Here is a 27,325-nt window from a genome sequence, read left to right as displayed (position 1 = left end):
AAAAAACAGAGAGAGATTGAGAACGTTTTATGCTGCTCTCACGCTTGCTGATACAGAAGATGTAGCCGTCTCCGTTGAAACTAACTTGGGAACCCACATCGCCATGGCGGTTCCTCTAGATATCACCGCAGGAGATTCCAAGCGCAAGCTAAAGTCCCAATAAAGAAAAGAACTTTTTCTTATGATCTATGTCAAACTTCCTCTTGCAATTGTAAAGATGAAAGCTTTGCCCCATCATCATCATCTTGTAGTTTCTCAACCATCAGTCAGAATAGTTCAGGTTATGATCCCTCGAGGACCGTTTTCATAGTCTTTCGGCATTGTATTGATACCATCTGCATCACTGCATCATGGGTTTTGCTTTCAATCGTGTCTTGGTGCCTTGACTTTTTTATCGTTTTCCATATGCTTCTGGACATGTACTGTGCTTGCCTTGTTCTCTCAAGTATGGATGCACATCTGCGTGAAAACATTTTAATTATTACAGGAAACGTCGAGAAGACACATGCGTCCTTCAAGTGTATTGTCTGATGGTAATGGATAAGAGCAAGTGATTTCATTTTCTGTCATAACCACATTAGATCTCGTTTGGGTCAAGCCATTTGCTTTTAATTGATTTGGTTTCTACTTCTTAACCTCTTAGTAGGTCAAATCTCTTGCTGTCCAAAAGGCCTGGTTTGTTGTATAAGCCTTACCATTGAAGAAGGCACAATCAGTTTAAGCAATGGTAAAGGTGGAAAACAAGAAATCTCTGCCCCGAACCTGTCCCAGAAACAGATATTTGAACCTGGAGAGCTACAAGAAAAGAGTAATCTGCTCTCGATTTCTGCAATGCTTGAATCTGGTGCAAGCCTGCCCTGACAAAAGAAGGGACTTCGACTCTGAAACCATCACCTCCATTGTCAGTAGCAGAAGCTCAGAGACAGTGACCTCACTCTCTCTCTCTCTTTTTTTTTGTTAAAACACTCTCTCTCTCTCTCTTGCGGTCTCAGATCAGGTTTCAAGAAACTTTCAAGCTAAAACATCAGCAAATCAATGTCGTGAGTTTGTGAACAAACTGAAACAGAGAGTGAAAGAGTAGAGACAGGTTCAGATTTCTTCTACTGCTATCATCTATTTGCAGAAGTGAGACTGCCAAGAAGAAGAAGCTTCTGCTCTGACTTCAATCCAAGATAGATGCGTCTCTTTCCATGTTTCTAACCTTTCAGATACCAGAGACAGAGAGAGAGAGAGTTAGGACTGAGCCTCGAGCTCTCCCTCCGTGTACGCGAATGTATGTATACGTGCATGCGTATGTACATGTCTTGATGAGACATGCAGCAAGTGATTCTTTTGTACAGTTTCTTGAGAATGTCGAAAGAATGAAAGACATTGGCTTGTGATTCAACAAGCACCCATGGTGATGTGTGTTTTCTGATTCTTTGTCTCCTCTGTGTTTCTTATTTGATTCTTGCAAGAGAAACATGCAGAGGAGATTCAAGGAAACAGGGGTGAAGGAAGGAATCATGCATCTTCTTCTTTGGCTTTCCCCCACTCTTTACCATTTATGCTTTAGATAATTGGCGTTTTAAACACACTTAATTATTTCCCTGTTAACCCAAACTTACACGTGTAGCTATTGCAGGAGTAAATTAGTGCATTAGTTAAATTAATTTATATACATGATATAAATTATTCTATAGTATTAGTTATTTTCTCGACGACCAAGATTATAGATTGAGATAAAAAGGATGTTATTATTATCATGATTATTATTATTATTATTATTATTATTATTATTATTAATAAATAATTTATACTTATAGACGTCACTGGAACATATTTTCTTCAGCGTTTAATAGTGTCGGCCCTTTAGGCGTTTTCTCTTCCTCGCACGCGTGTATCTTAGCATTCTTCGTCTTCTTCTCTCTCTAATCCCTCTATCTGCGATCCTCGTCAAAACCCTAGTTTGGGATCGCTTGAGACTGGGTAATTCCCAATTCTACTGCTGCTCCGTTTTCTCTGAGTCAGCGATTCGCTATAAGTGCGCAGGACCAGCACACCGTAGATAATTTGATTCGCTGCTTCTCCGTTTCGCAACTGATCAGTGATCATTCACTTTTCTACCGGTTCCTTGTTCAATTCTCCTTTGCGTTGAGGATTGACCGACGCTCAATCGCGGGTTTTCTTCGGGAGATGCTTTGTGTCTCATCATGAAGCTCAGAAAAAGACGGGCTTCTGAAGCGGTGAGTGTGTAATTTGATCATTTATATTCTTTGCTTGTATTTATGCATTTGAGCGTACATGTATTTTTGTGTAATATAGATTATTGAATAGGCTTTACTCCTATGCCTAATTGATTGGTTTTTCCTTATTTTCTCTTGGAACTAGTGACCGCTCAAGGAACTAGTATTCGTTTCCGTGACTATTCTTTCTTTTACGCAGAAGGGTTTTTGGTGTGGAAATTGAATTGAAAGTAGAAGCTTTTGATGTATCAGTTGCTATAGTTTTTCAGTCGATCTCTGAAGTTTTCGTGTGTTGATTGGAATTATGTTCATGCCTTGTTTGTTTCTTGGGGGTAATTGTTGTAGTGAGGCTGCGAAGTTTTGATCCTTTAGGCCGAGATGCATTGATGATGGTTATATAACAAAATGTATGTTATGTTTAATGTTGTTTTGGCATGTCTTTGGTGCTCTGAATTTTCACTGTTCTTTGTTTCTAAATCTTCTGATGTGTTTGATTCTGTTGTCTCTTGTGTTGTATTATGCCTGAGTTGCTGAGCGTGTTTTGCTTCCTTCTCTGTCAGCCTCCCACAATCAGATCTTTCATCAGCAGCGTTACTGCTGTTCCGCTCGAGCAAATAGAAGAGCCTCTTAAATATTTTCGTTGGGAATTCAATAAGGTATCTCATATGGCATTGCCCTCAGCCGGCTTCTTTTATTATATCTGTTTTGTGCTCTGATTTTTTATCGTTTCTCCTTCGTTCAGGGTGACTTCCATCACTGGGTGGATCTCTTCAACCATTTTGATACATTTTTTGATAAGCACATAAAACCAAGAAACGATTTGCACATTGAAAATAACTTTTTGGCTTCTGATCCTCCTTTCCCAAAGGAAGCTGTTCTGCAAGTCCTCCGAGTTATCAGAATAGTTTTAGAGAATTGCACGAACAAGCATTTCTATAGCTCTTATGAGGTACGTCTGTACCAGAATTCCTTGAATCTCTTCTGATTTGCATAGTTCCTTGCCTTTCAATTGATGTGACAGCGTGCTTATGTTGATCAATTTGCCTCTTCCATGTCTCATGTTTCTGTTTGTTTCAGTAGATAAGTCAAATCAATTCCAGTTATTGGAATGTCTATCCACATCCTTCTCATAGTTGTGTTTCCTTCATAATTTGCAGCAGCATCTTTCCCTACTGCTTGCAACCATTGAAGAAGGCACAATCAGTTTAAGCAATGGTAAAGGTGGAAAACAAGAAATCTCTGCCCCGAACCTGTCCCAGAAACAGATATTTGAACCTGGAGAGCTACAAGAAAAGAGTAATCTGCTCTCGATTTCTGCAATGCTTGAATCTGGTGCAAGCCTGCCCTGACAAAAGAAGGGACTTCGACTCTGAAACCATCACCTCCATTGTCAGTAGCAGAAGCTCAGAGACAGTGACCTCACTCTCTCTCTCTCTTTTTTTTTGTTAAAACACTCTCTCTCTCTCTCTTGCGGTCTCAGATCAGGTTTCAAGAAACTTTCAAGCTAAAACATCAGCAAATCAATGTCGTGAGTTTGTGAACAAACTGAAACAGAGAGTGAAAGAGTAGAGACAGGTTCAGATTTCTTCTACTGCTATCATCTATTTGCAGAAGTGAGACTGCCAAGAAGAAGAAGCTTCTGCTCTGACTTCAATCCAAGATAGATGCGTCTCTTTCCATGTTTCTAACCTTTCAGATTTCCCTACTGCTTGCATCAACGGATGGAGATATCGTTGAAGCTTGCCTGCAGACTTTGGCTGCCTTTTTGAAGAGGCAAACTGGAAAATACTCCATAAAAGACGCTTCACTGAATTCGAAGCTATTTTCACTTGCGCAAGGTTGGGGAGGAAAAGAGGAGGGTCTTGGCTTAACTTCATGTGCTACAGAAACCGGTTGTGATCAGATCTCTCGCCAGTTAGGTTGCACCCTTCATTTTGAGTTTTATGATTCAAGTGATTCATCAACTGAACTTCCCGAAGGTTTACAAATTATCCATGTACCTGACGTCAACTTGCATTCAGAATCTGATCTGGAACTTCTAAACAAATTAGTTTGCGACTACAGTGTTCCTTCCAGTTTAAGATTCTCCCTGTTGACCAGATTGAGGTTTGCTAGGGCATTCTGGTCTCTGGCGACACGGCAGCAGTATACGTGCATCCGCTTGTATGCCTTCATTGTTCTTGTTCAGGCAAGCAGTGATACCGACAACGTTGTTTCGTTCTTTAATGAAGAACCTGAGTTTGTCAATGAGTTAGTTACACTGTTAAGCTATGAGGACATTGTTCCAGAAAAAATGAAGATATTATGTTTGCTTGCCTTGGTTGCACTGTCACAAGACCGAACTCGTCAGCCTACTGTTTTGACTGCGGTAACATCTGGCAGGAATCGTGGCATGCTATCTAGCCTCTTGCAGAAAGCTATTGATTCTGTTACTCATAATACTTCCAAATGGTCTTTGGCTATTGCGGAGGCCTTATTATCCCTTGTTACGGTTTTGGTTTCATCATCATCCGGATGCTCGGCCATGCGAGAAGTTGGACTTATTCCTACCCTGGTGCCGCTGATCAAAGATACAGATCCTCAGCATTTGCATTTGGTCTGTACAGCTGTGAGCATATTAGAAGCCTTCATGGATTACAGCAATCCAGCTGTTGCACTTTTCAGGGATTTGGGTGGCTTAGATGATACTATCTCTCGATTGAAACTGGAAATCTCTCTCACAGAAGATGATTTAAAAGAAAATGGTGGGGGTTTAGATGGTAATGAAAGTGGTTCACAAGGTGTTACTGGTTCTCTTGTCGGGGGTTCTCATACTGGACAAATCCCCTACTCTGATGTGTCAATTTCGTACAACAGGAGATTGTTTCTGAAAGCCTTGTTACGTGCCATATCTCTTGGAACTTATGCACCCGGGAACACCACTCGCATCTATGGTTCTGAGGAAAACTTGCTGCCTGAATGCTTAGTAATTATGTTTCGGAGGGCGAAATATTTTGGTGGTGGAGTATTCTCGCTTGCGGCAACTGTCATGAGTGATCTTATCCATAAAGATCCTACTAGTTTTCACACATTAGATTCAGTTGGTATCAGTTCCGCCTTTCTTGATACTATCTTGGATGGGGTTATTTGCTCTGCAAAGGCGATAACATGCATTCCTCAATGTCTTGATGCATTGTGCCTCAGCAACAGCGGCCTTCAGGCTGTAAAGGACCGTAACGCCTTGAGGTGTTTTGTCAAAGTATTTACTTCTAAATCGTATTTTCGAGCTCTCACAGGCGATACACCTAGTTCTTTGTCAAGTGGGCTTGATGAACTCTTACGACACCAATCTTCATTGCGTACGCATGGAGTTGATATGCTCGTTGAGATCCTAAATACCATATTGAAAATTGGATCTGGGCATGAGGCTACGACTTCTATATCAACGGACGTGCATGTTGGTACTACACCGGTTCCTATGGAAACTAATGTGGATGAGAAGAGCTTGGCTGTATCAGAAGAGGCGGAATCATCTTCTGATACTATTTCAGCGAACATTGAGGAATTTCTGCCAGATTGTGTGTGTAATGTCGCTCGTCTTTTTGAAACAGTTCTCCAGAATGCTGAAGTATGTCGGCTATTTGTTGAGAAGAAAGGGATTGATGCTGTCTTGCAGCTTTTCACTTTGCCTCTGATGCCTGTATCTACCTCTCTTGGTCAGAATTTCTCGGTTGCTTTTAAGAACTTCTCTCCTCAGCATTCAGCTTCTATGGCCCGAACTGTGTGCTCATACCTAAGAGAACATCTTAAGCATACAAATGAACTTTTGGTTTCAATTGAAGGGACTCAACTTCTTACGTTAGCATCAGTGGAACAAACTAAAATTTTGAGATCTCTTTCCGGTCTAGAAGGTATGTTATCCCTCTCCAGTTTTTTGTTGAAGGGAACAGCTTCAGTCGTGTCTGAACTGAGTGCAGCTGATGCGGATATATTGAAATATCTTGGACAAACATACATGGAAACAATTTGGCAGATGGCATTGTATAATGATTCCAAGGAGGGTGAAAAGAAAGGTGTTGATCAGGAAGCCAATAGTTCAGTTGCAGCTTCATCTAATGTCGTTGCAAGAGAGAGTGATGATGATTCGAGCAATGCTTCCACAATACGATATATGAATCCGGTATCTGTTAGAAGCAATAATTTTCAGTCTATTTGGGGCGGGGATCGTGAATTCCTTTCTGTTATTCGCTCAAGTGAAGGTATTCATGGTCGTACTGCTCATGCAATAGCCCGCAGGATTCGTCGGCACCTAGAAGCTTTTAATTTCAGTTCAGAGATCCCACCTAATCTACCAGAAACTTCATCTTCCCAGACGCTGAAAAAGAAAAGCACTGATGTTCTCATTATTGAGATTTTAAACAAGCTCAATTCGACACTACGCTATTTCTTCACAGCTCTCGTGAAAGGGTTTACCTCTCCCAATCGCCGCAGAATTGATGGAGCAACATTAAGTTCAGCATCTAAGACTCTAGGTATTGCACTAGCTAAAATGTTTCTCGAAGCTCTTAATTTCCAGGGCTATTCTGCTGTTGCTGGCCATGATATCCCTCTATCAGTAAAATGCCGATACCTTGGGAAGGTTGTAGATGACATCACTGCTCTGACATTTGATACTCGGCGCCGGACCTGTTTTACAGCAATGGTGAATAGTTTTTATGTTCACGGGACATTTAAGGAACTTCTCACCACCTTTGAAGCTACAAGTCAGTTGTTATGGACATTACCGTTCAATATTCCTGCCCATGGCATTGAGAATGAAAAGCCCAAAGAAGGGGATGGATTATCTCACAGCTCGTGGCTGGTCGACACACTGCAAAGCTACTGTCGAACACTTGAATATTTTGTGAATTCTGCATTTCTGTTATCTCCAACCTCTACTTCTCAGATGCAGCTGCTAGTCCAGCCAGCTTCGGTGGGTTTGTCGATCGGTCTCTTTCCTGTTCCCAGGGAACCAGAAGCCTTTGTGCGAAATCTGCAATCTCAGGTTCTGGATGTCATTCTACCTATTTTGAACCACCCTATGTTTCCAGATTGTAATCCTAATTTTGTAGCTTCAATTACTGCCCTCGTAACACATATCTACTCTGGTGTTGTGGACACGAGGCAAAATCACAGTGGTATTTCTAGGAGTTCAAACCAAAGAGTCTTACCCCCGCAGCTTGATGAGGCTACTGTTGCCACGATCGTTGAAATGGGATTCTCAAGGGCAAGGGCTGAAGAATCTCTGCGACGGATTGGAACCAACAGTGTTGAAATGGCTATGGAGTGGTTGTTTAGTCATCCTGAGGATCCTGTGCAAGAAGATGATGAGCTGGCTCGAGCACTTGCACTTTCTCTTGGAAACTCATCTGAAATTCCAAAAGTTGATGGTGCAGAAAAGCCTGTAGATTCTCCACAGGAAGAAGCAGAGCCCAAAGAACCACTTGTAGATGATATTATTGTTGCATCCGTGAAGTTATTCCAGAGTAATGATTCGATGGCATTTCCATTGACTGATTTGTTTATGACACTATGCCGTCGAAATAAAGGGGGAGATAGACCAAAAGTTGTTTCACATCTTATTCAGCAACTGAAGCTTACACCTCTGGACTTCTCCAAGGATACTGGTGCTTTGACTGTGATAGCCCATATTCTAGCATTAGTTCTTTTGGAAGATGATAACACACGAGAAATTGCTGCAGAGGATGGAATTGTGTCTGTAGCAATTGATATCTTGACGGATTTCAAGTTAAAAAATGAATCAGCGAATGAGATTCTGGCTCCAAAATGCGTTAGCGCTTTGCTTCTTGTTTTGAGCATGATGTTGCAGACTCGACCAAGAGTGTCTTCTGGAACTGCTGAAGCAAATCAAAGCGGATCCCTGCATGGTTCTTCTGAGCAGCACGATTCTTCATTGGACTCAGCGGCAGCTTTTACGAAAAGACTGGCATCGGATATCGATAACAAGGAGCGAGACCCTCCTTTTGAAATGATTTTTGGAAAATCTACAGGCTACCTTACAGCTGAAGAGGGTCAAAAAGCTTTATTAATCGTCTGTGACCTTATAAAGCAGTGTGTTCCGGACATGGTCATGCAGGCTGTCCTTCAGTTATGTGCTCGTTTAACCAAAACACATTCTTTGGCTATTCAGTTTCTTAAAAATGGAGGATTGCCTTCTCTTTTTAGCCTTCCGAAAAAGTGTTTTTTCCCGGGGTACGATACTGTTACTGCTGTTATTGTACGACATCTTGTTGAAGATCCTCAGACCCTTCAAATTGCTATGGAATCAGAAATACGACAGATATTGAGTGGGAAGAGACATATTGGGCGGATATTACCTCGGACATTCTTGACAACAATGGCACCTGTAGTTTCAAGGGATCCTGTGGTTTTCATGAAAGCCGTGGCTTCAACTTGTCAGCTGGAGTCATCAGGGGGGAGGGAATTTGTGGTGTTGTCAAAGAGCAAAGAAAAGCCAAAAGTTTCTGGCAGTGAACACGGATTTTCTTCAAATGAACCTCTCAGAATTTCTGAACATAAGCCTCAGGATGGGTCGGGAAAATGTTCAAAAGGTCATAGAAAGGTCCCCGCTAATTTATCTCAAGTAATCGATCAGCTTATTGACATCGTATTGAGATTCTCGGGGGCAAAGGGGCAGGAAGATGATGAAACCTATTTGGATATGATGGAGGTGGACGAACCTACCACTACAGTCAAGGGTAAATCAAAAGTCGGTGATGCTAGGAAAGCTGAGTTTGGATTTGAGAAATCTGAAGGGTTAGCTAGGGTAACATTTATCCTTAAGTTGTTGAGTGATATTACTCTCATGTATGTACATGCAACCAATGTCATACTGAAACGAGATGCAGATTTATCACAGCTCAGAGGATCCAGCCAACCTGATGATTCACCTGGACATGGAGGGGTGCTTTATCATATAATTCATCGCCTGCTTCCTATAACTATAGACAAACTTGCTGGACCTGATGAGTGGAAGAAGAAACTGTCTGAAAAGGCTTCCTGGTTTTTAGTTGTTTTGTGCAGCCGTTCTAGTGAAGGACGCAAAAGAGTAATCACTGAGCTCGCAAAGGTTTTATCTTCGTTTGCAGTGTCAGGAAGAAATTCTAGCAAAAACCTTTTGTTACCAGATAAAAGAGTTCTTGCTTTCGTTGATTTGGTGTCCGATATTCTGTCAAAGAATTTATCTTCCAGCAATTTACCTGGGTCTGGTTGTTCGCTTGATGTGGCAAAGAGCATGATAGATGGGGGAATCATCCAGTGTTTGACAGACATTCTTCAAGTGATCGATCTTGATCACCCCGATGCTCCAAAACTTGTGACACTTATTCTTAAGTCTCTCGAGACATTGACAAGGGCTGCAAATGCTACTGAGCAGGTTCCCAAATCTGAAAGTTCAAACAAGAAAAAAAGCACAGGTTCAAATGAGAGACATAATAATCGTGAAACTTTAAATGAGACTGAAGCTGACGAGCATAACCAAAATTGCAGCAGCCAGCAAGGAGTAACAGATGCAACGCTGAATGGACTGGAGCAGCCTCAAGTTGCCTCTCAAAGTGAAGGTGAACATGATTCGAATCAAACCAGATCTTTTCCTCAGGACATGAGGATAGAGGTAGATGAGACAATGCCCTCAGAACCTATTCAGATGGATTTTATGTGTGAAGACATTGAAGGTGGGGTATTACACAACACCGATCAAATCGAAATGACTTTTCATATTGAGAATAGAGCTGACCATGATGTAGATGATGACATGGGAGATGATGGTGAGGACGAAGAAGATGACGATGAGGGAGATGACGAGGATGAAGAATTAGTGGAAGATGGAGCAGGTATTATGTCGCTTGCTGAAACTGATGTGGAAGACCCTGAGGATGCTGGTCTTGGAGATGAATATAACGATGACATGATTGAGGAAGATGATGATGATGATTTCCATGAAAATCGTGTAATAGAGGTCCGATGGAGGGAAGCTCATGATGGGCTGGATCACTTTCAGATTCTTGGACAGCCTGGAGGTGGAAATGGTTTTATTGATGACCTTGCCGCTGAGCCTTTTGAAGGAGTGAATGTGGACGATCTTTTAGGTCTTCGCAGACCCTTGGGCTTCGAGCGTCGACGCCAAATTGGCAGGGCTTCTTTTGTTAGATCTGGTTCAGAAGTGCATGGTTTTCAACATCCACTCTTCTCCAGACCTTTGCAAACGGCTGATATGGCCTCACTCTCAGCAACTGCTGGTAATTTATCTAGGGATTCAGAAGCTGGGAATTATGATGTGGGGCAGTTTTATATGTTTGATACACCTGTTCTACCCTATGATCAAGCATCAAGTAATCTTTTTGGTGATCGCTTGGGAGGTGGGGCACCGCCACCTCTGACGGATTATTCTGTGGATTCATCAAGAAGATGGGCTAGTGATGGTCGGTGGACTGATGATGGTCATCCACAACCAAGTACCCAAGCTGCTGCAATTGCTCAGGCAGCAGAAGAACAGTTCATTTCTCGCTTGCACGCTTCTGCTCCAGCAAGAATTGTTGTTGAAAGGCAGCCCCATAGTTCAGAAGTTCAAGAACAGCAGCAATCAGATGCTCATCCAGCTGATGACAGCCAAACCGTTTTGGGGGATGGTAACAGAAGCCACCAGCATTGTGAAGGACTGGGACAATCAAATAATAACAACAGTGTTAATGATGCACCTGATGCAACAGTTCAGATTGCCAATCAAGATCAAGCTAATATAGCATCTCCTACTGTCCATGATGCAGGTGAATGCCTCCAGCAGCATGAACTGTATATTCAGCCCCGTCCTCTGAATAGTGCATCCAATGCGATTGACAGAATGGAAGTTGCGGAAAGTAATGGAATTGCTGTTGGACAATCTGACGTCGACTCAGCTCCTCTCATCTCCCCTACCCAAGGTCAACACGGTGATCCTGCCAATATTGAAAATGTATCTGTTACTGGGATGTCTCTTCCAGATAATGGTCTTACTTCTATGGTTCAAGCAAGTACAGATGTAGATATGGGTTGTGATAGTGCAGAGGGAAATCAAAATGTTCTACCTTTGCGTTTGGCCCGTGACACCAATGAGCTTTCATCCGTGGGAGCCACAGAAGTTGCAATGGAAGGCGAACAAGTTTCTCAAGATACTTCGAATAACGGGCCCTCCGGAGCCAATGCCATTGATCCTGCATTCTTGGAGGCGCTACCTGAAGATTTGCGGGCTGAAGTCCTTGCTTCACAGCAAGCTCAGTCAGTTCAGCCTCCTGCTTATGCACCGTCTCCAGTAGATGACATAGATCCTGAGTTTTTGGCTGCCCTTCCCCCAGATATCCAGGCAGAAGTTCTAGCTCAACAAAGGGCACAGCAAATCGTACAGCAGTCTCAGGGACAGCCAGTTGACATGGATAATGCCTCGATTATAGCGACTTTACCTGCTGATTTACGTGAAGAGGTTTGTATCTCCATCTGTATTTTATTCAGCTGGTATGTCTCATGAACTAGTAGTAATGTTTCAAAATATGCTTATATTATTCCAGGTTCTCTTAACTTCGTCAGAAGCTGTTTTAGCAGCTTTACCTTCTCCTTTGCTTGCCGAAGCTCAGATGCTCAGAGACCGAGCAATGAGTCACTATCAGGTTCGTAGTCTTTTCGGCGGTAGCAGGCTGAATAATCGGAGGAATGGTTTGGGATACAATAGGTCGGCAGGAACGGACAGAGGTGTAGGAGTCACCATTGGTCAGAGTGCTGTTACATCTGCTGCAGATGGCTTGAAAGTAAAAGAGATTGAAGGAGAACCTCTTCTGAATGTCAATGGCTTGAAATCGCTTGTCAAGCTCTTACGACTAGCTCAGGTAGAACTATTCACTCTAGACACTTATTGAACTCAGAGAGTAGTGGATTTACGAAGACGGTGATATGTAGTGTATTGGTGGTAAATTGTTGATCAGTTTTATAGTATTTTAGTATAGTCAAATTTTCCTTTTTACATCTCTTTATTTTTCTCTGGATCCTTCTACCTTGGAATGGCCTTACCCTTATCACAGGGTCAACGGTAACAACGGTTGGAGAAAAAAAAAATCAATGCTTTTGGTGTTAGCCCAACACATCTCAATAGCTATTTGATTGTGAAGTACTTTATGTATCGTGTTTTGCTTTTCTTTAACTTGGTGTTGTTGTTTTCAATGTTATCAGCCTTTGGGAAAAGGTCTTCTGCAGAGACTTCTGCTAAACCTATGTGCACACAGTGTTACAAGAGCAAAATTGGTTCTACTTTTGCTGGATATGATAAGGCCAGAAACTGAAATTTCAACAAGTGGGCTGGAAACAACTAACCCACAGAGGCTTTATGGTTGTCAATCGAATGTTGTTTATGGACGATCCCAGTTGTTGAATGGTAGCGATTTTTGTCGAAATTATTTGTCAATTATTCTTACCAGCTCCCAGAACTCTGTTTCTTATTTGTGCTCTCCACGCAGGTGTTCCTCCCTTGGTTTTCCGTCGGGTGCTTGAGGTTTTGACTTACATGGCAACGAATCATTCGGCTGTGGCTGACATGTTGTTCTACTTTGATTCATCACTTATATCTCGGTTGTCAGGCCCAAATCCCTCAGGAGATGAAGACAAGGGCGAGGAGACAGCCACTGAGAGAATTATTCCTGTGAAATCTGTGACACAGTCTTGGGACCTTGAAATACCTCTGGTTCTCTTCCTGAAGTTGCTTAGTCGGCCTCTGCTCTTACAGAGTACATCTCATCTTGGACAGGTATGCTCATCATGATGTTCATGGAATAACCGATGCTAGAATTGTCAGCCCATAACAGTAGAAAATAGCTAGTGCTGGGAACTTTATTCTTATTACTTTCTTGTATGTTCAAAATTCTGATCTGTATGCCTAGGTCATGGGCTTGCTTCAAGTAATTGTCAACACGGCAGCCTCATTAATTGAGGGTTGGTCGCCATCATCAGGGGCACTTGAGAATTCAGAAAACAAGCTTGTGGATGAGGAAGCTTCAAATGAAACAAGAAAAGATCCTGAATCTAGCCAGGGAAACAAAGCAGATGAAACAGATTTATCGGTCTCAGGAAGGAAGAAATGTGCTGAAACATATAATGTTTTCCTGCAGTTGCCTCAGTCTGATCTCCGCAATCTCTGCAGTCTTCTTGGTCGTGAGGGGTAAGGAACAACTGCCTTTCATCTCTCAGGCTTCTTATTTTTTCTGTTTGTGTGATCTACTGAAACGGCTTTTCTTTTCTTTAGAGTAATTTACAATCCTAGATACGTATCGACTGACCCACGTGTCAATAACTTAACAGGCTGTCAGATAAAATTTATTCGCTCTCTGGAGAAGTGCTGAAGAAACTGGGTGCAGTTGCTGTGGCTCACCGCAAGTTCTTCACAAAAGAACTCTCAGAATTAGCTAGCAGTTTGAGTGCTTCTACTGTCAATGAGTTAACCATTCTCAGGAATGCACAAAAGATAGGTCTCAGTACGGGTTCCATGGCTGGAGAGTCAATCCTGCGAGTACTGCAAGTACTTAGTTCACTTACTTCCCCTGCTAATAATAACAATGTGGGAAGCGTGAGTGAAACAGAACAGGAGGAACAAGATGTTATGCTGGGATTAAACATGGCCTTAGAACCCTTGTGGCAAGAACTGAGCGAGTGTATTACTATGACTGAGATGCAGCTAGATCATACTGTGCCTACAACCACGTCCAATGTAAACCCCAGAGATCATGTCCAAGGAGCCTCTCCTTCATCCCCTCTTCCTCCAGGAACCCAGAAGCTCCTACCTCTTATTGAGGCTTTCTTTGTTCTCTGTGAAAAGATCCAAATTAATCTGTCAATCTTGCAGCAAGATCATGCAAATGTGACAGCTGGAGAAGTTAAGGAGGCTGCCCATGGCTCCTATTCTGTGAACTCTACATCAGTTTTGGATTCCCAGAAAAAGCTTGATGGATCTGTTACATTTGCAAAGTTTGCTGAGAAGCACAGGCGTCTTCTGAATGCATTTGTTAGACAGAATCCAAGTTTGTTGGAGAAGTCACTTTCTATGATGTTGAAGGCACAGAACTGAGCGAGTGTATTACTATGACTGAGATGCAGCTAGATCATACTGTGCCTACAACCACGTCCAATGTAAACCCCAGAGATCATGTCCAAGGAGCCTCTCCTTCATCCCCTCTTCCTCCAGGAACCCAGAAGCTCCTACCTCTTATTGAGGCTTTCTTTGTTCTCTGTGAAAAGATCCAAATTAATCTGTCAATCTTGCAGCAAGATCATGCAAATGTGACAGCTGGAGAAGTTAAGGAGGCTGCCCATGGCTCCTATTCTGTGAACTCTACATCAGTTTTGGATTCCCAGAAAAAGCTTGATGGATCTGTTACATTTGCAAAGTTTGCTGAGAAGCACAGGCGTCTTCTGAATGCATTTGTTAGACAGAATCCAAGTTTGTTGGAGAAGTCACTTTCTATGATGTTGAAGGCACCAAGGCTGATTGACTTTGACAACAAGAAAGCATATTTCAGGTCAAGGATAAGGCAACAGCACGACCAACACATTTCTGGGCCATTACGTATCAGTGTCCGTCGTGCTTACGTACTGGAAGATTCATACAACCAGTTGCGTATGCGTTCCCCGCAGGATCTGAAAGGACGGTTGAATGTGCAATTTCAAGGTGAGGAAGGTATTGATGCTGGTGGTCTGACTAGAGAATGGTATCAGTTACTGTCGAGGGTTATATTTGACAAGGGAGCTTTGCTCTTCACAACCGTTGGAAACAATGTGACCTTCCAACCGAATCCCAATTCTGTATACCAAACCGAGCATCTCTCATACTTCAAGTTTGTGGGTCGTGTGGTAATATACGAGGACCTTTCTACTATGGTTTTCTTGCTGTGCATTCTTTATTAACCTAAGTTGTTTTTTTCTTTATCTCCCTTCCTGCAGGTGGCAAAGGCATTGTTAGACGGGCAGCTTTTGGATGTTTATCTGACTCGTTCCTTCTATAAACACATACTTGGTGTAAAGGTGACTTACCATGATATAGAGGCGGTTGATCCCGATTACTACAAGAATTTGAAGTGGTTGTTAGAGGTTTGAGATCTTGCCTGAATTTGTTTTTTTAGTCCTGTTATCTGTTAGACTAATCCCTCGCTGTCACCTTTTTTTCCTCCCAGAATGATGTGAGCGACATACTGGACCTGACATTTAGCATGGATGCAGATGAGGAAAAACACATCCTTTATGAGAAGGCTGAGGTATGTATGTGGTCATAGGCATCCGTCATGCTGTTTTTTTCCCATGCACATGTCATGTTGAATTTTTTTAATCTTTTTGCTATCCGCTGATAAAGGTGACGGATTACGAGCTTAAACCTGGAGGACGAAACATACGGGTGACAGAAGAAACCAAGCATGAATATGTTGACCTTGTAGCCAGCCACATATTGACTAATGCTATCCGGCCTCAAATCAACGCGTTCCTTGAAGGCTTTAATGAGTTAATACCACGGGACCTCGTATCGATGTTCAATGATAAAGAGCTTGAGCTGCTTATAAGTGGGCTGCCTGAAATTGATTGTGAGTTGGTTCCCCCATATGTTCAATTATCATTGCATCTCTTTGCTCGTATGAGCTATCGTGACAATTGTTCTTTCTGTTTCCATTTGTTTAGTGGACGATCTAAAAGCAAACACCGAGTATACTGGTTACACACCGGCATCTCCCGTTGTTCAATGGTTCTGGGAGGTAGTTAAAGCTTTTAGCAAAGAAGACATGGCTAGGCTACTGCAATTTGTCACTGGAACATCAAAGGTAAAGCAGGGGAATTTCGATCTCTCATGTAACAATAATAATCATGCATATGTGATAATAGATGTTGGTTGGTTTAAGAGATCATTCTAGTCTTGCTACATCTTTGGTAAATACGATAAATACCTCTTACCCTTCTTTTTAGATGTTTCTTGAAACACATGGTGTGATAAACCTCTACTCCTGTTTCTCTGTTTCTTACATTCCTCATTATCTTTTCCTAAATTAGTCTATCACAAGTTTATTCTGCGTTTTCAAAACGGTTTTTTTGGGGGGTTTCAGGTTCCATTGGAGGGATTCAAGGCGCTGCAGGGAATATCTGGCCCTCAGAGATTCCAAATCCACAAAGCTTATGGAGCTCCAGAGCGGCTACCATCAGCTCATACATGGTTAGATAACATCACTCATAACCTTTAATAACATAACATCATTCTACTTTTCCGAACCAAAAAGATTGATTCTCACCCACGACTGGCTCAACATCTACTTGAATCTGCTCGCTCGCAGTTTCAACCAGCTGGACCTCCCAGAGTATTCATCGAAGGAACAACTTCAGGAGCGTCTTTTGCTTGCAATTCACGAGGCCAGTGAAGGATTCGGGTTTGCTTGAACAAAGCTTCTCGAGCCAGAGCCGCCACCATCAGAACCAGTGAAAACCGTCCATCCTCCCTTGTTGACTCCTTGTACATGTAAGTAACCTTCTTACCTCCCCAGCTAAACACAGCAGAGATTGATTCCCAATGTTTTGTCAGAGACAGTATATAATGGCATGCATGAACGAAAAAAGTAATCCATCTCTCTGGCCAAAAAATAAAGATGCGGGTATTTGATCTTATGAGAAACCCATGTCTCTAAAGTCTTAAAAGCACAGCGTTTGTTGGATTTAAGCCCAATTTATGAATCCTTTTGAGCGTGTCATTTACATCGACCTGCACTTGGATAACTCTCATGCTTGGACAGATTGCTAGATTTTCGGATGCGACGGATGCGGTGAGCAACGAAGGCGGGACGGAAGACAGCTTTTCTGTTCTGTGGAAGCCTTGCGGGGTGAAAGAGATCAGAATGAATCCCCCTTTGAACAAAGAGAGTGTTATGATTCAGAATTTGAGGGAGTCATTACAGATTTTAGTATTTCAGCAGACGAAGAGGAGGAAAACTTAAGCTATATATCTTTATAATATGTTAATATTGTGAATCAGTATAATCCTCCATTATCTTATTAGCTTTTGTACACAAGCATGTCATATTTGGGCGCACATATGGCCTGTGTGTACGGCCCATCTAAAATATATTATTGGCGCAGTTAATGGCCCGTCATGAGCCTAACCTAAAGGCTATGAAGCCTCGAGTATGGACCCATTAAATTTAGCTCCGCTTTTAAAAGATGGCAAAGATATTGGATCCAATTCCACCAATCATTTTGCAGTACCATGTGGGGTGGACACAGATCGGATATCCGTGATTTTTGAGATATCCGTATCCGATCCGCACAAATACTCGATTTTATTATCCGTATCCGATCCGTAATTTACGGATATCCAAAATTTCGGATATCCGTAAATATCGCGGATATTTGCGAATATCCTTATCCGACATAAAAATTATAAAAATTAAATTCAAATTTAAATAACAATTTTAAATATAAAAAAATATATAAGTTATTTAATATAAATGTTATTCACAATTTAAAATTCATAATTTAAATATTTTAAATCAATTCAATTATAAATATAATCATAATAAATTTTAAAGTTCAAAATCAATTCTATTATATACAAATATAATTCTATTATATACAAATATAATTCTATTATATACAAATATATTGAAAGTTTAAAATTTAAAAATTAAACATAATAAATTTTAATATTCAAAAGATTAAATATTCTAAATCTCAATATATACAAAATATTTCTTGAATATATATATAAATTATGTAAGTATAAAGCATTTAAAATTTTTATAGCAAATTATTTTTATATTTAATAATATTATTAATTAGTACGGATCGGATCGGATATGTCGGATAATTCGAATTTGATATCCGTATCCGATCCGTATCCGACAAATATTTCTTGATATAATGCCCAAAACGCAACCAATTAAATGTTATTTCAAGAGAAATTTATAGAAAAATGATTTTAAAATCTCTAAACAAAATTATCAATCACTTTCTGGCCTCCAGGAACGTGACATCGGATATAGAATAATACCCCCCACAAGCATGAGTCCAGAGGCCCGTGATACTTTGCATGGACATTAAGCACGTGCATGCTTTGCACATTAGAGTATCAAAAAAAAAAAAAAGGAAGTTCCCTCTTCCTCTGGATTATTGAACGAAACGCAAACAAGCCGTCCAGAAGGTACAAATTCCTTCGCTTTTTTCCATCTCTTCGTGTACTGTTTCTGATTTTGTTGGTGGGGAAAGACAGTTTTTTTCCTCCGTAATTCTCGGAGATTCGTGAAGAACCGCATATATGCTTTCTGGGTTTTTGCTGTTGTTTCGATTGATGGATTAGGAAGAATGGCTGATTTTGGCTTCGACGGACATGGATGAACAGTTGTAGGCGATTTTAGCTGGTGGGGTCTCTGCATTTTTGCCTGTGACTATCGAACAAAAGTTGAAATCTTATAGTCTTCCCCTGTTTCCGAGTTTTCTGTCTTGTCCCTTTTGGGCTTCAATATTTAGTCTCTTAGGGTTTTCTTGTCTTGACTATTGCAAATCCCTCGGCTTCTGTCTCATTCCTTGTCATGTTTCGTTCTTCTCGGTCTGTGTTTCTTATTAAAAGTGTAGTCAGATTCTTTGATCCCACTTGTGTAACTCGCATTATCATATAGAATGATTTCTCTTCCTTCTTTTTGTTCGAGCTCGAGATGACTCCATTGCCATTGGTAGAGTGCTCACTGGTTTCTTCTTTTTGCTCTCGTGGCTCTTCTCCTTGAGAAATTTTCAGCTAATTGATGGAGTTCAGCGTCTGCGTCTTACTTCACGTAAATGGGTAGAAAGTGTTTCTTATTTGTTCATTTGTAGCTTAACATAGAACAGTGGGTCAAACAGGTATTGTAGCAGCGAATCTGAAGAGGCTGCAATATGGCTGCAAAGGGAGAGAGAGACACAAGTTCATCGTTGCAATCTGTCAAAGACGCAGTTATTCTCTTTGGCACCCGTCCATTGTCTAGAAACAAACGCATTATGGCCTCTAATCTTTCGGCAAACCGATCAAGGGTATGAGATTTTAGAGATTTCTTCAACTTGAGGTTGACAACCCATTTTGCTAAAGAAGATAAAAGGAACTCTGATCAGACCTCCTTCACAACAAATGGGCTCTGTCGTTTAATTGCAGCATATGTGTGCTTCTGCTAAGTATGGGTTTTGGTTGCAGAGAACACCGAATGAGGAGACAAAGCTTCATCTCTCTCGGAAACAGTTGAACAAGTTGAAAGAAGATATAAAGAAGGCTGATGCAAGAAAGGCTGAGGCAGTGTTGGAGCTTGAAAAGGCGAAAACAGTGGTTGTTGATCTCTCTGACAAGGTTAGAGCAGCAGATGAATCTGCAGAATCAGCCATAAGTGCTACAGAAATGGCCGGGAATCAGGGAAAACGGAACAAACAAGCAGATTCGGCTCAGAAACAGGATTTGAAATCGACTGTAGACATTTACGCCGCTGTTTTTAGCAAACTCGATCAGAAAAAGCAAGAGATCTGGAAAATCTGCCAGGATATGAGAAATGTGGAGGGTATTGATTTGGATTCTGTGAGAGTTGTGACTTCAAACCTGGACATTGCCAAGGAATCTCTTCAGAGGGTAGCTGAAGAGGAGATTGGTTTATGCAAAACGTTAGAGTCTCTGAAACTCGAGCTTAAAAACGTGCAGAAAGAACATGCAGGGCTTATAGAGAAGGAAATAGAAATGGAAGCCATTGCCAGAGACCTTCACGCCAAACTCCAAAAAACCAAGGCTGATCTTGAAATTGAAGCAGAAGCAGAGGAGCTGAGGAAGGAAGCTGAAGACGTAAACATTGAACTACGAAAGCTCGAAGAACAGCTGAAAGCTGCTCTGTTTGAGGCTGAAGAAGCGAAAGCTGCCAAGGAACGCGCCCTTGAATGCGTCAAAGGATTTGCCTTTTCCGAGAGTACTGATGTTACCAGGGCCTCATTTTCAGAACCCGTTTCCAGAATTACGATATCTCTGGAAAAGTTTGAGTCTTTACGAAAGAAAGCCGAGGAATTCAACAACTTAGCTCAGGTACATGCTACAAGGGCATGCATGGATGAAGCTCTCAAGAAACTAGAGATGAGTAAGGGAGAGATTAAGGGTCTACAGGCTGAGGTAACAGAGGCGGTGCAGAAAGCTGAGATTGCTGAAGAAGGCAAAAGATCAGTTGAAGCAGATCTTAAAAGATGGCGGGAGAGAGAGCAGAAGAAAGCAGCTGAAATAGCAACTAGGATCTTGTCTGAAACCGAGATTCCTGTCAAATCATCATCACTCCATAACTCAGAGATCCCGAAGAACTCTGGAAAGAAACTGCGGAAGCCGAAAACAGAAGCCTCCAAGAAAGTTATTTCGACAAGTGTAAGTGGAATCTTTCGTCGAACAAAGAATCAAGATGATGTCAGATTCGCTTCTTGTCTTCCAAGTTAAGACTCTTTTTCAAGTGTTCCGACAATCATCTTCTTCTTTTCCTCGTACATAGTGTCCGACCTTCCTGGTCTTTGTTGCAACATGCAAATCTGTGTATAACTGAATCTCTTCTCTATTGGTTAATGAATGAAGTAGAAGAGAGCTCCTATATGTTGATAATGATAGATGATTTCATTCCTTGGCCAAATTTCAGTATCATGATTATAATTTGTATATATGTATGGAAGCATATGATATATTAGTGATGAACTCTGTGTTTGTAATTGATTTGATTGGGGATATAGGATTGAAATTCAAGCGATGGTCCGACGTATAATATATAATCTAGTTGATTATTTATAGGATTAACACACTTTTCCATGAACCAGAAAAAATAAAACCATTCAGTTACAAAAAAAAAAAATCCATTTATCAAAGTTCATAGTTAATGGAGTAAGATTGTTTTTGAAATATTTATCAATATAATAAGATTTTATATATATATATATATAAACATACGCAACTACGGTTTTTCAAGCCCCGCCCGACTCCTCTTCTCTTCTTGTTTCAATTGGTCATCTCTATCTCGTTTGGGATTTAGGGTTTTTGTGAATCGGAGATGACGACTGCTGCTCGGCCGACTTGGGCTCCCGCCAAGGGTGGCAACGAGCAGGGAGGTGCTCGGATATTCGGCCCCTCTCAGAAGTATTCCTCCAGGGATGTCGCCGCTCATACGACTCTCAAGCCAAGGTGAGGTTTCGATTCGCTTCTCTTCCGTTTTGTGTGACAAATTTTGTGACTCTGTGATTATGCAATGTTTCTAGGGTTCCTCTCGATATAGATAATCGGTGAGGTTGGCTAGATTTCTAGGGTTTACTGCTGTGGAACACGAGTTGATTTTGCACGTATCGTGTTTTTCTTGTGGAATTTGCTGAAATTGGTACCTGTTTACGCTTCGCGCTTCGGAGATGGGTTGTTTCGTGTTATAAATGTTATCTGCTCCCTTTTGTACCTTTATGGATATACGTGTCGTTGTGTATGGCGGTTTGTTGAGTTGATCTTTTGAAGGCTTTTTTGTTGGCTGGATATGCTCATGTGTTCCTGTTGTTTTCGTTTCGCAGGAGGGAAGGACAGCACACTCAAGAAGAATTGCAGAAGAAGAATCTTCGTGATGAGCTCGAGGAGCGTGAGAGGAGACATTTCTCATCCAAAGACAAGTCTTACGTTGGTAAACAAGATGGTCGTTGTTAACTTATGTCTTTTTCACTATGATGATCTTATGTGGCTTGCGAAATCTAACCTCTCCACACTGCCTCTTTGTTAATGTGATTTGTTGCATGGTTTCAGATGATAGAGATCGCAGAAGGGGCAGTCAACTTCTACTGGAAGGTTGGAAAATTGTCATTGTCATTATATATGAATTAGACTTTGTTCAAAACGTTTTCTGACATGGATATCTTGTCTATAGGCTCTAAAAGGGACCCTGAAGACCGGATTGTTCCTCGCAGTGCAGATGCTGATGATTCTGACATTGAGGTCAAGAGTGAAGGTGATAGGTTCGTAACTTGACCATCTCCTGTATTGTCTTTCTTTGCTTTTATTTCATAGTCTGTTGTCCCTTTTAGGTTACTTTATATCTGATTATAAGGATCAAGATTATAGTTGTATTTTGCTACTTTTGGCTATGATATGCTACTGGCGTTGAGATGTTTCCAAAATGGTTTTCTATTGTTTCACACCAAGTAATTTGCTGTAAGTTGTTATCCTTATTGAACAGTTATGTGTTTTGTTGTGGGGAGAAATGATGATTCTTGGTTGTGATTTCTCCCAAAATGTGATTTTGTGTCCCTTTCTCCAAACTAAGCTCTACATTTCATTTTATATTTTTATTTCGGTTTGATTTTTTGTGTCTCAGTGATGACGAAAGTGATGACGATGATGAAGATGACACTGAAGCTCTTTTGGCTGAACTTGAGCAGATAAAGAAAGAAAGAGCTGAGGAGAAACTCCGAAAGGTACGATTAGTCTTGTCTGGTGAGGAATTGTGTGCAGATATTTTTCTATGGATGGCTAGAACAGGTCTCAGTTCAATAATTTGTTTTAACGCTTTGATGTGACTATTTAGCTTGGGGAGATTCTATATTCTTAAACCAGCTGTTACCTTGGATCTTTTGGTATTTAATTGTGTCATGCATGTTATCTAGGAAAAGCAGCAACAGGAGGAAGAGCTGAAGGTGAAGGAAGAAGCACTTCTCAGAGGGAATCCACTCCTTAACAGTCCAGCCTCATTCAATGTCAAAAGGAGGTTAGTCACTTGAAAACCATTTCTTTTCATGAATCTTGGAATTATATTAACTGTAGGAGCAGAGATTAAGATTCAGTTTTCTTTGTTCAGGTGGGATGATGATGTGGTTTTCAAGAATCAGGCCCGTGGGGAAACAAAAGCACCTAAGCGCTTCATCAATGACACTATCAGGAACGACTTCCACCGAAAATTCCTGCAGAGATACATGAAATGATTGAACAGAGAGTTGTTACTACTTGTTTATATGATGAACCAAGGCATTATATTTTATATTCTGTGTTGGGTTATGTTGTCTTTCTATTAAAACAAAAGCAGAATGACAATTGTATAACTTTAATGCTAATTTTCTGATTGCTACTCTGCTCTTGTCCATATATAACACCTTGAGACTTCAAAATTGGAGGGAGCTTGATTGATCATGGATCTAATGCCATAGTTGCTGTATAAGCTTGCTTATCTTTTTCAGGCTGCGTCTTATTATCAGAGATGGCAGATATTGATTCTCTTCCGCAGGGAGAAGTAAGCACAGAGGCGGTAGCCGAAAGCCATGGCAAGCAGAAACCATAGTTCTTGGAAACCGCCATTCAAGTTGACTGTGTCGAAGGAAGATGAGCTTTGCAGTTTCTTGCAGCCATCTTTGCTCCCACATTCATAAAGGTGGTCGCCCGAGTACTGAACTTTCAGCAGCAGTCTAAAGCCATAATGCATGAAGGACAAGTACTTCAACCACTGCATGAACTTTGGTATGTGCTGCATTCAAGAGTTCAAAAGAGCATAAGATATTTCTTCTGTCTTCATGCATATGCAATTACATTTATTCTCTATCCGTTAGGATGTTTGCTCATGTGTGATTGTTGTTGATTATAGTTTGTCTTCCAGTCATGAGGCTTACACCAGGTTATCATTACCATGTAAAGTTGTCTACCATGGTTGAACGTGGCTGGGTTAAGAGTATACTGAGTACCTGAACATAATAACCTCCTGTTAGAAGAAACAACATTAGCACCAAGGAGGCGATCATGCCTGCGCTCTTAATGCTCAAAACTGAAGCGCCAAGGAACTCTCCTGCACCCTGAAAATTATGAGGCAGAAACCATCTTAATCGCCAAAGAGGTAGAATCCTAAAAAAAGCAATGGTATAAGTCATCTCGCTCAACCCTCTTTTTGTGTGCTTACTTGGCTTGTGATGGCTATCAATAGTATTGTGAACAAGGTGAAAAGGAAGCACGGGACAGTCCTCCTGAACCCAGCCATGAAGTAGACGATGATCATGAAGAATGTTGGGTAGAAAACGTGTGCTACCATATCACAGAGTGTACTGCATACGTAGTATACGCTTAGTCTGTACATATCAGCTTTTCTTTCTTTCACTATGTAGATCTTCTCAAAGGGAAACACATATACTGCTCCGAAGATGGATGACGATGTCCAAAATATGCATATGTAGAACATCAAGCCAACCTGCAAGTAGAAGTTATGTAATAAGTGAGAGTTTTATTTATAGCTTTGGTGTAAGTGCAAGGCTGACACGAGTTTAATCACTTGGTCTCTAAGGTGCGCCTCTGTGTCTGTCTTCGATTTCCACCATAGCAGACCCAACAAGACAGCAATGCCGAGGGCTTGAACAAATCTTAGCTTATCAAAGTAATCTCTACACCGCTCTCGGAATGTTCTTCTGAAAATGATCAAGAACTGATCCCACCATGAAAGTGTCCAGTCCTTCTTCACTTGAATGGCCCGCTGAAGATGTTCTGGGGCCATCCTGTTTCTGTGGTTTTCTTCCTTTTCTTTCGGCTCCAAATCTGTCTTGTACATTAGTTGTAGGTACTGCTATTGCAACAAAATGGTTCAGTGATACTCTGAATCGAAGGTATGAAAGCGTTCATTTCATATTTTTTATATTTACCTTGACTATCACTTCCTCAGAATCCGGGTGGGAGGCTTTGGCAGCCAATAGTTCATCAGGCAGACTTATGTCCGTCACTTGTCCGGTGGCCAAGTCTAGCAAGAACTCTGCTGGGTTCATCGCTATTTCAGGTACGATTCTCAAAGATGAGAAGTACTCCATTGTTTCCCTAGCTTTGCCATAGAAAACAGGGTATCCTTCTGAGATCAGTAGTAGCTTGTCGAACATGTGAAACATCCTGCTTGATGGTTGGTGAATTGTCGTGATGACTGTCCTTCCTGCCTGCAAAAGACATTTGAATCAATTAAAAACAAGTATCCCAAGAACTTTACTCATAACTAATTTGCGGGATTGGAAGTGCTGACACCTTAGCTACTCCTTGCAGAATATGAAGAAGTTTAGTTGCGGAAGTGGAATCAAGGCCTGAGGTTGGCTCGTCCAAGAACAGCAAGGAAGGATCTACAAGAATTTCATATGCTATACTTGTTCTTTTCCTTTCTCCTCCTGATATTCCTTTCACAAAACCACCTCCAACTCTTGTGTGACGGCACCTTTGTTGCATATCAAGAAATTGGTTTAGTATAGATAAGATAAGAGTGGCACTTGCTGGACTCGAAGCTGTATAGATAGCTTATCCTAGACAAATCCAGGAACAATTGTTTCTAGATAAGGGGACGTACCTTTCAAGGCCTAGCTCTTTAACGATCGTTTCTATTTTGGCATATTTCTGTCGCCTACTCATACTGCTTGGAAGTCTCAAAAACGCGGCAAACGCCAAGGTCTCTTCGACGGTAAGTTGTGGCAACAGCACATCGTCTTGTGTCACGAACCCAATCCTGGAAAAAGACAGAAAGACCGGCAAGTTCAGGTTCGGGAAAATATTATCGGGCTATGTAGTGAAAGGAAAGCTCATTGGTGCAGTACCTTCTCTTAACAGCGGGACTGTAAGGAATGTCATTGTAAGTAATCTTTCCCTTGACATTATCTGTTAGTCTTCCTCCCATTATCTTCAAGAGAGTCGTTTTGCCGCTCCCAGAAGGACCCATGAGGGCAAGAATCTCGCCAGGACCAGTGCTTCCCGTTATGCCCTTCAAGATATGCTTGTAGCCGTCTGGGTCTGACTTCATTTGTGCGGCGACCTTCGACACCATTGCTTTTGCGGGGTTTGTGGAGGCAGCTTGGCTGTTTCTCACCTTGTACTCCACATCTTCAAACTGCATTAGAGAAGTAAGTGGGGCTGAAACAACATGAAGAACGGAACCATGAAAGGAGAAGGGAGAAAACCTTGAGAAATATGGGAAGTGGTCGGGCTTCATGAGCGTTGGAAGCGTGATCTTCTTCTTCGATGTCGATCTCAGAGGAGTATCGGTTTCTGAGGTAAGCTTGGGACACAAACTCAATGTTATGAACCACTCCGTTGCTCCCGGCAATCTGCATAGAACCAACGACAGGATTGTCTATGAGTTGGTCGGCCGATCTTCTGGTCTCCATGTTCGGCTTTTTTTGGGACTCAAGAAATGAGTTTGAGAGAAGGGTTGTGGTATATAAAGCAAGAATATAAAGGGGTGTTGAAGGTGAAGTGGGAGCAAAGTGGATCAACTGTGACCAACCTGAATCTTTCTTGATTTCTGTTTCTTTTTTCCCCTTTAGGGTGTTGGTTTGGTAGGCCACAAGCTTTTAATGCTTTTATCAAAGCATACTATCAATTTTCCATTAAACATAGTTTTTTTTTTCTCTGAGGTCTCGGGGAAAAGGGAGAGGGTTTCATGGTGAATTACTCCTGGAGAGATTTGTATGTTAATATATTATCTGATAAAGAAGCTCTTGAGGATTTAACAGTTTCTATTTCTTCTCCAAGTTCAAGTGATAGAAAAAGGGGAAGAAGGACAAGGAGATACAGACAAGTCACAAAGTCTCCCGTTGCTGTGAATTCAAGATACAGACTACAGAGAAGCATGATGTCGATGGTGATCCACATAGTGTCAATGTATCATCCACCAACTCTATATAACCGATCCATCTATTCCTCTGCCTCCATTTGTCACCATAAATTCCAGTCCCTGTTTGATCATATTCCTAAGTACTTACATACAAAATCACTTTGCATCTGTTTGACTCGTCCACTTGTGCATCTCTGTAGCAGGAACTGTAGTTTCAGCCATTGCAGGTTTGGTTGAGGAACTGTAGTTTCAGCCATTGCAGGTTTGGTTGAGTGATGGTTGCTGGGTCTGATCGAGAGTTGGAGCAGTGGCCATGGGCTATGTCGTATCGTATGGTAAATTCTGGTGAAACCACCAACATGTCTAGTCTGCATGTGCGGAAATTCAGTTGGCTGATTCTGGTTGGGGCCAAGTCGTGCATTGGACTCGTCTGCAGGTTGCAGACACTCTGCCCCGGCCGCCGACGCCGCCGCG

The 27,325-nt window shown here is 41.5% G+C and overlaps 5 protein-coding genes across 14 annotated transcripts; 4 read left to right on the top strand and 1 right to left on the bottom strand.

Moving 5' to 3' along the window:
• Window positions 1-9: 9 nt before the first annotated feature.
• Window positions 10-1,367, top strand: LOC104815695. Of its 3 annotated transcripts, none has more exons than XR_002024273.1 (3): window positions 10-280; window positions 488-533; window positions 644-1,367. XR_002024273.1 is itself a non-coding variant. In XM_010544221.2 (3 exons), the coding sequence occupies exons 1-3, from the start codon at window positions 182-184 to the stop codon at window positions 859-861; spliced, it is 360 nt and encodes a 119-aa protein (XP_010542523.1). In that variant the 5' UTR covers window positions 10-181; the 3' UTR covers window positions 862-1,367. The 3 variants fall into 3 exon arrangements, 1 of the variants encoding a protein (XP_010542523.1); XM_010544221.2 differs by having other exon boundaries at window positions 647-1,367; XR_002024272.1 differs by having other exon boundaries at window positions 10-533.
• Window positions 1,368-1,860: 493 nt separating this feature from the next.
• Window positions 1,861-17,385, top strand: LOC104815693 (E3 ubiquitin-protein ligase UPL1-like). 2 transcript variants are annotated; one of them, XM_010544216.1, is made up of 18 exons: window positions 1,861-2,225; window positions 2,786-2,881; window positions 2,968-3,174; window positions 3,383-3,389; window positions 3,923-11,718; window positions 11,804-12,118; window positions 12,459-12,660; window positions 12,743-13,029; window positions 13,163-13,440; window positions 13,581-13,947; window positions 14,367-15,125; window positions 15,216-15,362; window positions 15,446-15,526; window positions 15,622-15,847; window positions 15,942-16,081; window positions 16,361-16,467; window positions 16,586-16,767; window positions 17,039-17,385. In XM_010544216.1, the coding sequence occupies exons 1-17, from the start codon at window positions 2,193-2,195 to the stop codon at window positions 16,686-16,688; spliced, it is 11,151 nt and encodes a 3,716-aa protein (XP_010542518.1). In that variant the 5' UTR covers window positions 1,861-2,192; the 3' UTR covers window positions 16,689-16,767; window positions 17,039-17,385. The 2 variants fall into 2 exon arrangements, with proteins under 2 accessions (XP_010542518.1, XP_010542519.1); XM_010544217.2 differs by having other exon boundaries at window positions 13,581-14,331; window positions 14,751-15,125.
• Window positions 17,386-18,366: 981 nt separating this feature from the next.
• Window positions 18,367-20,871, top strand: LOC104815691 (WEB family protein At5g55860-like). 5 transcript variants are annotated; one of them, XM_010544213.1, is made up of 3 exons: window positions 18,367-18,441; window positions 19,137-19,304; window positions 19,462-20,871. In XM_010544213.1, exons 2-3 carry the CDS (start codon window positions 19,170-19,172, stop codon window positions 20,719-20,721), a joined length of 1,395 nt encoding a protein of 464 aa, XP_010542515.1. In that variant the 5' UTR covers window positions 18,367-18,441; window positions 19,137-19,169; the 3' UTR covers window positions 20,722-20,871. The 5 variants fall into 5 exon arrangements, with proteins under 5 accessions (XP_010542515.1, XP_010542516.1, XP_010542517.1 ...); XM_010544214.1 differs by having other exon boundaries at window positions 18,379-18,441; window positions 19,125-19,304; XM_010544215.2 differs by having other exon boundaries at window positions 18,390-18,658.
• Window positions 20,872-21,216: 345 nt separating this feature from the next.
• LOC104815689 (protein CWC15 homolog) lies at window positions 21,217-23,364 on the top strand. Of its 2 annotated transcripts, none has more exons than XM_010544207.2 (7): window positions 21,217-21,450; window positions 21,822-21,940; window positions 22,048-22,089; window positions 22,169-22,256; window positions 22,616-22,715; window positions 22,905-23,005; window positions 23,096-23,364. In XM_010544207.2, the coding sequence occupies exons 1-7, from the start codon at window positions 21,320-21,322 to the stop codon at window positions 23,217-23,219; spliced, it is 705 nt and encodes a 234-aa protein (XP_010542509.1). In that variant the 5' UTR covers window positions 21,217-21,319; the 3' UTR covers window positions 23,220-23,364. The 2 variants fall into 2 exon arrangements, with proteins under 2 accessions (XP_010542509.1, XP_010542510.1); XM_010544208.2 differs by having other exon boundaries at window positions 21,218-21,450; window positions 21,822-21,928.
• A 31-nt stretch (window positions 23,365-23,395) lies between these two features.
• LOC104815690 (ABC transporter G family member 26) lies at window positions 23,396-26,503 on the bottom strand. Of its 2 annotated transcripts, none has more exons than XM_010544209.2 (9): window positions 26,196-26,503; window positions 25,836-26,125; window positions 25,592-25,747; window positions 25,279-25,462; window positions 24,912-25,193; window positions 24,548-24,835; window positions 24,182-24,466; window positions 23,970-24,077; window positions 23,396-23,755 (listed from the first exon to the last, which is right to left on the bottom strand). In XM_010544209.2, the coding sequence occupies exons 1-9, from the start codon at window positions 26,400-26,402 to the stop codon at window positions 23,486-23,488; spliced, it is 2,070 nt and encodes a 689-aa protein (XP_010542511.1). In that variant the 5' UTR covers window positions 26,403-26,503; the 3' UTR covers window positions 23,396-23,485. The 2 variants fall into 2 exon arrangements, with proteins under 2 accessions (XP_010542511.1, XP_010542512.1); XM_010544210.2 differs by having other exon boundaries at window positions 23,486-23,755; window positions 24,548-24,832; window positions 26,196-26,402.
• Between the last annotated feature and the right edge of the window lie 822 nt (window positions 26,504-27,325).

This window comes from Tarenaya hassleriana, unplaced genomic scaffold (assembly GCF_000463585.1).
Source record: "Tarenaya hassleriana unplaced genomic scaffold, ASM46358v1 Cleome24, whole genome shotgun sequence".
NCBI lineage: Eukaryota > Viridiplantae > Streptophyta > Magnoliopsida > Brassicales > Cleomaceae > Tarenaya > Tarenaya hassleriana.
Note: the sequence above shows the minus strand (reverse complement) of the source record. Positions and strands in the feature narration are given on the sequence as shown.